This window comes from Austrofundulus limnaeus, unplaced genomic scaffold, assembly GCF_001266775.1.
Source record: "Austrofundulus limnaeus strain Quisiro unplaced genomic scaffold, Austrofundulus_limnaeus-1.0 Scaffold57, whole genome shotgun sequence".
NCBI lineage: Eukaryota > Metazoa > Chordata > Actinopteri > Cyprinodontiformes > Rivulidae > Austrofundulus > Austrofundulus limnaeus.
The window spans coordinates 985,700-997,060 of NW_013952459.1; the positions used below are offsets into that span (position 1 = coordinate 985,700).

Consider the following 11,361-nt stretch of genomic DNA (forward strand, 5'->3'; position numbering starts at 1 on the left):
CACACACACACACACACACACACACACACACACACGGGGTGCAACGATACAGAAAATTCACGATTCAGTTCGGTTCAATACTTTAGTCTCACAGTTCGATACTTTTTTCGATACAAAAAAGAAAAATTTCCATGCCCTTTTTAACTTGTAATTTATTTAAATCAAGTATGAACATTTGTTTAACCTCAAAAGTACAGTTTTTTAATTAAATGTTGCTGAAACAGCAGGTTTCTCAGTGGATCTGCACACGACAATGCAGCCTAGGTGGAGTAGTCCAATACAGATTCACTGATCCTTTAACACAGAGCATCTTCAGAAGACAAGTTGATAAAATAAATTTAAAATGTGTATTGTTCGATACAAGTGTGTATTGAACCTAAAAGCACTGTATTGAACGGTTCGATACAGGTACATGTATTGTTGCACCCCTAATACTTTACAAAACAAAACTTGTCTGTTGTGTTTTCACCTTTCAATCATGTGTAAACCAAAATATTTTTTATCAGCATCACCACAAAGTTATGATTTTTAAAACTTCACATCTATTATAAAGTAGTATAACTGTGGCCTTAATGTGAAATCTGTTCATTCTGAAGTGGCTGAAATTCAACTACAGAAGAACAGGAATACAAAATTACTCACCAGCCCATCCATCCTCACAGTCATTGTCAAGATCATCAAGATCCTTCAGGTCCTCTGGATTAATAATAGCTGGGCGCTGTGTTCTGTCACCAGGCCTGCGGATGGGCTGAGAGGAGGGTCGAGGGGGGACACGAACAAAGCGGTTCTCTCTTCTAGCATCACCACTGTAATCAAAGATGGAACAACAACTGATAAATGTTAGACCTCGCTAAATGACCAGTAACTGCAAAGGCATTTGTACTGTTCTTACTTTAAAAGTTCTGGTTTGGCAAAACTTTGCCTGAAAGTGGGTTTGCTGTCAAATCGAGCTGGGGCTGCTGCTGTAGTAGACGTTACATTATCTGGGCCAGTAGTTTCACGAGTCTCTTTAGAACACATCTGAAAGAAGCAGGATCACAAGTTATTAATATCAGAAATCTACATGGGAAACGATTTCCATTAGGCCGTTAGGTACGTACAAATGCAGGCAACATGTCATGGTAGACAGCATTTGAAGTGTGATGGAGCTGGTACTGCAGGGCAGTAGGGACGGCAAGTCTGCGCACAGGCTGGGCGGGTCGGAGTGAAGGCTCCTTGGAGTCGACACCCGGTGACTGAGCCGTCGTGACGCTAGATGAGGTGATACTGGTGGCAGCGGAGGGAGTGGATGAGACTGGAGGAGTGCCAGTCTCACCCTGGGCAGTGGTCTTACCCTCAGGATCTGCTGGCAGGCTGAGGGTCAGGGATGAGGGCTGAAGGTTCCTGCCACCACCTTCCCTCCAGCTCGTCACATCTGAAAAGAAGAAAAACAAAGAAAATTATGGAAAGTTGATAATGAAGGGAGGATAATTGGGAGGATAATTATGTAACTAAACCACAACACAAAGTTGTGATGTTACCTAAAGCTATCTTCATGTCCATGCAGTCAGTGGTTAGTCCATTAATGATATAAATTAATGAAAAAAAAAATTTCAGAACCAATTTTCACATTGCAGGTGTTGCTGATTTGTTACCAGGTCTGTTGTGGAAACCTACTTACCTGAAAACCACACAAATGTATGACAAAAACAAACATAACACACCAATTAAATAAAAAAAATTTAAAAGGCAAGAAAAATCAAGCTGTTTTCTGCAATGACGGTCAAAATATTTTCAAACAATCCAACCATTTAAGATTTATTCTTCTCCTGCTGCCTTTTGTTAAATTTGTGATGTGTATTTTAATTGTATATGGAATACATGTTGTTTTTTTAAACAAAAAATGAATTAACTTTATAACTATATAAAATTATTTTGCTGTGCACACACAGAGCATAAGCCTATCATTTACTGAGCACTCAGAAGCAGGAACAGAGCTTACTCTGGGGGCGGAGGCTTGGTCCGGGCCCATACGACGGATCGAAGCCGCTTCTTTCCTTGCCAACTCTGTCCTGTTCTCCAGCTGCCTTCAGGGTGGGAAATTCCTCGTGAGAGAAGGGCTGAAGTCGGTTTGAGGCCCTTGAACCTGATGTTACAGATGAAGATTGTTAATACAAAAACAGAGAAAAAAATCTTGCTGCTGAAAAATCACTGAAATTTGTGGTTTTAGTCTTTGGATGTGCATAACAGTCTTCAGTAAAGTGGCACAGAAAATAAGCTACTTTATTAGTAAATAAGCTGTATTTAAATGGCAGTGTATTCAGGCATATAGTAATTGAATATGTAATAATATACTGGTAATTACGTTCATCACTACTACAGTAGTAAATATTTGTATTGAATACAGATAAGTTAAAGATGTATGTAAGACCTCATTTTGTAATAACAGCGCATTATGTAATAAAATCAGGCTTCAAAATGTAATAAACTCACGCTAAAACCACTTTATGTAATTAGTGACGCAAAATGCAATAAAAGTCTTCAACGCATTATGTAATAACATTATTACATTTTGCAGCAATTATTACAAAATGTGGTGGTGTAGTAATCTGGTGCATTATTTAATAAACAATCAAAAACCCGCATTTCTGTTCATCCTAATCAATATACTTGCAACAACTGTCATGTTGCAAATACTACTTAATTAAATCTTTATAACTTTGGTCAATAAACACCGAACTTCTCATCTTTTATTTTAATTTTCAGACTTACTGTTCTGATCCCTGTTACAGAAATTATTCCACTTTGTAAACAACTCCCAAAATATATCTAAAAGTTAGTTGTACATGTCAACCCCTTCAGACGTTTACCTGTATAATGAGCCTTACAAATCTGTAATTTTTGTATGAAAAAAAAAACTGTATTAATCACACGCTGGGGGTGGGGGGTGCAGGCGGACTGTCGGCTTCTGTATCAGAAGTAAATGAGGGTGGAAGAACATGTTTCTAGCAATAGAGTGGGTTGGAAGAGGATATTTGATGTTAATAATTGTTTTTTAACATCCTACAGGCTCTGACTTGTTGAATAAATTAGAAACTAAGTTTTAGAAAGATTCCATAAAACACGAAAAAAATCCGTGAGATTGCTCTATACATCCATATACACAAGAATTTGACTGAAAATGCAAATAAAAGATGAGAAGTTCGGTGTTTATTGACCAAAGTTATAAAGATTTAATTATGTAGTACTTGCAACATGACAGTTATTACAAGTACATTGATTAGGATGAACAGAAATACTGGTTTTTGATTGTTTATTACATAATGCACCAGATTACACCACCACATTTTGAAATAATTGCCGCAAAATTTAATAATGTTATTACATAATGCGTTAAAGACTATCACATTTTGTGTCACTTATTACATAATGCGGTTTTAGCACGAGTTTATTACATTTTGAAGCCTGATTTTATTACATTATTACATAATATGCTGTTATTACAAAATGAGGTCTTACAAAGTACAAAAAATATTCAGGGACCATACATTAACTAACTATTTGTACATCAAATCAGTTGAAGTGAAACTGATCAGTCAGAATGTGGGATAGATTCATCTGAATGACTCACCATCTTGCTCTACTGCCTTGCCATTTAGTTGGGCCCATTGCTTTGGTCCACCTGTGTTTGTGTTCTGAGAAAATAAATAAAATTAGGGTTACAGTTCAACGAAGTCTTACAAACCTTTTAGATTAGAGTGTTTTTCCCAAGTCCATGTTAAGATTACAGTTATCCCATCTGACATGTCAATTTCTCAGGCCAACATTGTAAATAAGAAATGGTTCTTAATGTTTTGCCTGTTGAAATAAAGGTCAAATAAAAAATTAAATTTTCTTACACATAAAAATCTTATTATTGGCTGTATAAATTTTAGTGTACTAGACATGTACATTTCACAGAGTGCTTTTCAAAGAAAGAAAGACATAGACAACATGTTTGTGAAATGTAAATGCTACTGTAGGTGAACATGCACACCTCCAGGCTGGCCACTGGTAAGGACTTCTGAAGATTGGAGACAGACTTCTGCAAAGCCAGCTGCGGCTGCAACTCCGGCAGCTGTGGCACTGACGCAGTGGAACTACAAGAGATGGGAAAATATAAGTACCTCAGTGTATGCTGTGAACTGGTTTAAATCATAACTGAAAGTCACATAATTCAGTTCAGACTCACTGCGACACAATGGATGCCAACGACTACAAAAAGCTCAAGGCTTTATTTTTTTTTTTAGATTAAATATTATGAATTGCAGTGCTTGCAACACAATTGGTCTGACTAACATTGTAAAATGAGAAACTGAGCACATTTGTAAAACCTTTACCTCTTTTGATCGGGTTGTTCCTGCTTGTTCGCCCATCCTGTACCGTCTTTGGGGACTATATTCACGTTGGGATCGTTTCCTTTGTTTTCAGACTTCAAGCTCGGCAGGTGAGCAGGTGGGGGCATGCGCCGGGCTGTGGCCACTTTGCCAAGACTCTGTAAGCCATGTCGCGGAACTACTGGCAGACAACAGACAGGTGTCATGTACAGAAAGGAGAGCAAAAATTTATACAGATCTCATACAAGATCCAGGATGAATTAAGAGTAGTGAAAAAACCAACACAAAAACCAGACATTACACATAAACTTACCTGTATTTTTCTGAGTTTCTATTGATTTTCCCTTGTACTTGTCAAATAAGCTGAGTGAGGAATACTTGCTTTTCCCATCCTTGGACTTGGTTATTTGCCCCAAACGATCGGACATTTCGATGTAATGTCATCGAGTATGAAAATTTTTCTTTGCGCCTCTTCCCAGTGCCTTCTGATTCTGCCAAAAAAGAAAGGAAAAACAGTAAGTAAAGACATCACGTAAATGCGTAAACTGCTTTTTAAGAAAATATTTAGATTTATCTGTAAGACCCAAACTTTGTAGTGCGTGTTCTCCATTTTGAAGACAAGATTCCATGGACTAGGGATGTCCTGATCTAGAATTTTTGGCTCCCGATACGATCCGATTTTTTAGTCTTTCCGATACCAATCCGATAGCTTTATTTTAATTTTTTTTCCAAATGACAAGGTTGGTAGTATTAAAGCGAGCCCTGCTGTTCCCACCATGAGAAACATCCAGTTTGCAGATTCTGCAAGATGCAGTTTCAGCATCATTGTTTTCCATTGAAAAGTGTTCCCACACTGTGGACATGGTTGCATACTTGTGCGTCTTGACTTCTTAACGGCAGTTGTAAAGCATGATGATGCCGAAAACTGTCGCGAAAACTGGATCACATGACTAAATCTGATTCTACCTGATTTTCAAAAAGTGGCCATATCTGCCACCGATACTGATACTGAGTATCTGATGGGGACATCCCTAATGGACACACAATCAGTACATTTTTAAACAACTACATAACATTGAAACTACACTGAGAGAAACAAAACAACAGACACTATAAAACCAGTGTAACCAGCTTTGTTTTCACTGGTGAAGATTAGAAATTTTAAACAAATTCTTTAAAAAAAAACTGAACTACAATGTATTTCACCCTCACAGGACACCTGAATTAGCTTTATTTTTTTTTAATTAAATAAACAATGTCAGCAGACCGAACATAGCTAAAACAAGGCCTGTTGGAATGTGCCTTTTCTCAAGACACTTTCACTAAAATAATACAAATTCATTTTCTGCCAATTTATTCCAAAGCATTCATGTTTTCCATGTGATGACTTTTTCATGTATATGTATGAAGACCTTTACTTGTAATTTGAGGATCTAACTGTTTTTATGCAACAGAAAACAAATGTTACAAAGAAAATCATTTTACAGTGTAAAAAAACAGAGCTTTCAGTAGATTAGGCTCAGATTCAGCTGGAATTCAAGTTACTCATGATTTGGCCTACGCAGGAGCTTTCAAATTGTCTAGAAAGTTAAAATGGAAAAAGAAAATATTTACAGAGCTAAATTACTTTAAAGTAAAAAAAAAACTGTAACAGACTTAAAAGCGCGAGGAAGTGGAATAATAAAGAAGTTACTGCAGTAATTACAAACACTAATTCCAGTTTCAAAGCTCATTTTAGTGCATTTTATTTCAGGGTATTTAAGGCTTGGAGAGAAAAAAAATCCTTTGACATCTGGCTTTTTGTTTGCAGCTACGAGGGATAAAAAAAAAGAATTTAGTCCTGCATCAAGAGATTTTGCTGTAGGTGTGGTGGATATTTATTAGCTCTAGAATCAATCTGCAGGCGTGAAAACAGACCAATTTGTTCATTTACAACAATTTTCCACAAGAGTGGGCACACAAAACTAGTCTTCTTTTGAATTAAACTTTCATTCGTCAGCTGTATGAATGAAAGGGATGCTAAGAAGATTGTGACATCAACGGAAACAACATGAAAATAAAGATATGATGAAATGATCAGATTGGGCTGTCCAATGACTCAAAGTGTGCTTTCTGTACACATCTCATTTTATCAGAAAGGAAAATCTACATGTCTGTCGGATACAGCTGTTAATGGTTGTAACTCAAGTCTCATAATAATGTTTTGTTCCCAGCACAATGACAATAAACAAGCTGCGTCTGGCAACTTAATAAAAGATCCTATTGCCTTGTATAATCAGGGTGTCCATGTGTTTAACAAATCAACAGCCAAACCTTGTGTCGGTGCAAAAATGTAGAAGACTGTCTTTTGTTTTAGTCTTGTTGCCTGGTTTCTCCACAGTGTGAACAACTGTTACAAGAAAAAATTCCCCATCATCGCATAAAAAAGGTTAATTAGCTGAAAGATTAGATTAGATAAATTCTAAAATCACAGACAAAATTAGATGATTTGACTTCATAACTAGAATACATGAAAGGTTTATATACTGATTCCACAGAGATTAACTGACACTGTCAGTTGTTTAAAAGGTCACAATACACCACCTTCAATCTTTCAATTTTATTTTACTGAAAAATACACTTGAAACAATACAAACTTTTTTTAACTGGACGTGAGGTAGTGCTCATATGATCAGAGCAAAAGGGGACAGTGAATGATTTTCAGACTTTTGCATTCGGTGTGCAGAGACTGTTGAGACTTTTAAATCTCTGTTTAAAACTCATTTTTACTCCCTGGCCTTTCATTCTAGTAGAGATTCTTTTAAAGATAATGTTTTTAATGTTTTTCTCTATTTTAAATTGATTTTTTGTTTACATTTATGTGTTGCTCTGTTGTTTTATTCATTTGGCTGAATTGTGAAGCACTTTGGTCAACTTTTGTTGTTTTTATGTGCTATATAAAGAAATTGACATTGACATTTTGCAGAGGTACATAAGAGAGAGGAACAAGATCAGCTTCTTAAAACAGGTATCGGACGATCTCCCAAAATTAAGGAAATCTGTGCTGATTTATTGATGCACCCCTACTACTTGAACAGGCAATATTAGCCACTTTAAAAAAAGAACACCTTTGGTTAGCCATAGCTAGACATATTTACCAAGTGGAAAGATGGTGAAGCACCAACCAGTTTACTGTAGCCCATATTTTTGTTAGCATGTGTTTTTTTAATGAACATGTTATTCACCCGTTAGCTAATTGTTGCAGCCGATAGCCTGCAGGAGTCGCAGGGCAGGGGACACAGCCCAGAGGAGGAGCTGCTCCTAAAAGACTGTTCTAGGCCGTTTTTGCTCTCCTGCAAGTTTGCCTCTAGCCTGGCCCTTCCCTTCCTACGCAGCTCTGCTCAATTGTAGTTTCCCTTCTCTGCTCCGTCTGGGACTTCTCCCATTGAGATGGATTTCGCTGGCAGATTTTTAGCCGGGCCAATCAGAGAACTGAACGTCGACTTTCTGCGCAGTGTCTGCTTGTAGTTTATTTTACCTGGGCCAATCAGAGAACAGAAGGCGGAGTTTTGAATGATATCGATGTTCTGCGCAGTGTCTGCTTGTAGTTTATTTTACCTGGGCCAATCAGAGAACAGAAGGCGGAGTTTTGAATGACGCTGATGTTCTGCACAGTGTCTGCTAGTTATTTTAGCATACGGCAGTGGAGGAAGTGAATGAAGCCAGTCTGAGTTGACAAGTCTTCCAAATTAAATTAACTTTGTCTGACAAAGCAGCAGCTCTCATTTACAGCCGTCTCGTTTGGCTCGGTACTTTTCTCCTCTCAGTAGGGTTGTTTACAGCACATGCGATTTCCGGTTAGCTTCTTAGCTTAGCCTCTTTCACATCGACAACACACAATTGCTTCAACAGAGGCCACGCCTCCTGCAAGAAACAAATCTCTTTGCAGCAAGTCCAGACCCTAGTACGAAGCAAAGTGAAGGACAGGGTCTGGTTTCAACCAGGCTAGTCTGCCTCAGGACAGTACAGGATTTCTCAAACATGCATAAATGAGTCAAAGAAATACTCTGGACATGTTTTTCATGAGAGGGTAATGTTATAACATGACATAAAGCTCAAAAAAGATGATTTTACATGATATTGCCCCTTTAAGAGAAAAGTTAGCACTCTACAGATTTTTTGGGGAAAATCCTCGAAATTCAAGCAACAAGGCTGAGCATCTCTGTGACTCCAGCAAAAAAAAAAAAACCAGAGAAGACCACGAAAGTCACACAAACACCAATGTAATTCACCAACACCTCACAGCACAGGGCAAAAGATGGTTCTCAATGACGTCCTCATCTGGGACTTTTTCACCCTCCGCACCCCGTCCGTGGGCTAGCATTTAGCTTGTAGCGATAAAACTAGTATGGGAGAACCACAAAAGCAAGGGAGAAGAAAATGCAAAAATGGCCACTGAACAACGCAGACGAGCATGACTAGGATCATAATACTTTGTATTTAAAACGTGCCTTTCAGGAATCTAAATCAAGGTATTTAGCTTTATTGAAAGTAACGATACTTACGAGCTGCTGAAGTGTGCAGAGCCGACACACAGGCTGTGTTGACATGACTCTGTGTGACTTTCTCTGATATTATTAGTAACTATATCTTACATACTCCTAATTTTCAAAACACATTTCTGTTCATAGTGCGCAACCTTTTTTATTACAGTTAATTAACGTACTATGTGGTCACTAACCACGGCAGGAGTGATCTGAACACACTCTGGAATCCCGATGAGGGTGAAATCTTTGTGTTTGTTTATCGCCAGCCACAAAATCATGTCGCTTTGCAGAGTCCGACAGTTCTACTTCACCTTGGTGTTTTTACGCAGTCGTTTTTTTAAAGAGCGTTTCTGTCGTTTTTTAAAGAGCGTTTCTCTGCCACTGCCACACGAGTGGCACGGTTTTGTAATACATGTCTGTGCTGTAGATTATCCCCTCTTCTGCATTCACGCCCATGAATATGGCGATTTGATCACGTGATCTGCAGGTCGCTACGTCATTTGAGAACCAGCTATACCATCTTTACACCTTCTAACAAACAACCTACATATTACAAGGAAATTACATAAATACCACTAAGTTCCCTTAAAAAGAATCCATAAGCTTTTGTTAGAAACCACTTACATTTAGTGGTTTATTAAAACTGAAGAATTGAATATTTTCTTTGAATTTGTTTGTAAACAAAAGGGGGGTGCAGAATATAAGATACTTCTGCTACCTTTCATTTAATTTAATTTGTGATTTGTGTTTTGTTGTATGTTGAATTGGCGTTGTTTTTAAATGAATAAACTTTAAACTAAAAAAAACTAAAATGATGTGAGGTTGTCAAAGTTTTAATTCATGATGATATTGATCATGCTCATCTAATTTGTAACCTTTTTTTTTTTTTACAATTTAAATACTCTCCAAACACTGTAACTTTGAACAACTGCAGAAAAACAAAGTAGTATAGACACACAATTTCACGTTATTTAATTGTTTGGGGGGAAATCAATAAATCAAGAACATCAGTAAATTTCAAATTATTTTGTGATAGTAATACGAATTAAAATTCTGAAATTTTGATTTGTTGTTAAAATACAAACATAAGCTCGTTGTGAGTGACCTACGTTTGCCCATAAATCACAGATATATTTTAGAAGACCACCGTCTTCATTCGCAGAAATCGTCAAACTATGATGGCCTGACAAATAAACGTTAGTGTTGTAAAATCTTAGCACTGGTGTTAACATTTTAAACTGTCTTGTTATTACAGAAGCCTACTTACTGGCTTTTAAAGGTAACATACACCATGGAAATCTGGACTGAAGGCCAGCCTTTTGAAGCCCCACGGCACAGAGCCGATATGCTAACGCAATGACAGCTAACCCATTTATTCTCTAAAACAACAACACTTGATGGCATTTAACAAGAACACCAGTAAAGTAACTAAAACGTGTGAATATAATCAAAATGTTCACAAAGTAAATTTTAAATAAAACAACAACTCTTGACCTCCCGCTAGCTAACTCAAAACAGATTAGCTTCAATGCTAACTCCAGCAGTGGACAAAACACCTGACATCAAAACCCTTTGGTGAACAAATACCGCCCGTTTTAGATTAAAGGACAGACGAAATGCTAATTTATAACACTGCTAAGTTTAATATGTTTATAGAATCAAGACGGTTAAAAAACGAGATGTAAATAGCAAGAAAATGCTATGTAAACAAATGCTAACAAGTATGAGATTTTGCAAAGGACTGTTGTGATACTGCTTTGTCGAAAAAAATGATTGTATTGACGTTACATTATGCAACCTATTTGACACAACAACGCTATGGCAAACAAAAACAAAATTCACATTAGCTAGCTGCGTTCGACAGCTTGTTGGAAAACTAGCAAAACGACAATCCCGTTAAACTTCCAGGGTACTGTCTGCTACAAAAACAACTCTCACAGGCCAGAGGTTTGACAATGAAATAAAAAAATGAAACAAACAATTAAAGAAGAATGTTTTGTTGTGTTGTCTGTACACAAACAATGTCATAGTATATACCCTTGCTTGCTTTTGTTTTGTTTTTTTCTGAACGGGTTGGAGCCAACGACGGGAATGTAGGACAGGGCGATTAAAAATGGCTGCTGCCCAGAACAAAGCAACAATAAAACTGAACAGCAAAGAAAAACAGTCAAAACGGAGGATTTGACACAGCTCGCGTTTACGACTCACCGGATTCAACTATTTGAGAATATCTTCTTGTCAATGACAGCGATATAATTCCAAGAAACGATGTCTATTCGGAGGATGGATAGCGATTGTAAAGCCCAATCTTCATAGGTTTATCCGAATGCAGAGTTGTTGCTGGGGTCCTACCCGGCCTGAGAATGAAGTGAACAGCGTACGGTGAGGGCTGGGTCTGTTCCGCTCAAAGCGTCTTACGTCATCCAGCAAGGTACTCAAAACAAGTGCAGATATTGCCCCCTGTCGGTCAATATTTACAA

General features: G+C 37.5%; 1 protein-coding gene across 4 annotated transcripts in view; it reads right to left on the reverse strand.

The window, feature by feature from the left end:
* prrc2b (proline-rich coiled-coil 2B) overlaps positions 1–11,244 on the reverse strand; it is a 25,600-nt gene extending 14,356 nt beyond the window's left edge. For 3 of the 4 annotated variants that reach the window (XM_014009365.1, XM_014009363.1, XM_014009366.1), the window contains exons 1-9: positions 11,090–11,244; positions 4,669–4,846; positions 4,359–4,536; positions 4,016–4,118; positions 3,611–3,674; positions 1,982–2,125; positions 1,101–1,414; positions 893–1,020; positions 643–806 (exon numbers count right to left, since the gene is read on the reverse strand). In XM_014009365.1, coding sequence (XP_013864819.1) covers positions 643–806; positions 893–1,020; positions 1,101–1,414; positions 1,982–2,125; positions 3,611–3,674; positions 4,016–4,118; positions 4,359–4,536; positions 4,669–4,783 — 1,210 coding nt within the window. In that variant the 5' untranslated portion in view covers positions 4,784–4,846; positions 11,090–11,244. The remainder of the gene's footprint in view (positions 1–642; positions 807–892; positions 1,021–1,100; positions 1,415–1,981; positions 2,126–3,610; positions 3,675–4,015; positions 4,119–4,358; positions 4,537–4,668; positions 4,847–11,089) is intronic. The other variant, XM_014009364.1, reaches the window with a different exon arrangement.
* Positions 11,245–11,361: the final 117 nt, after the last annotated feature.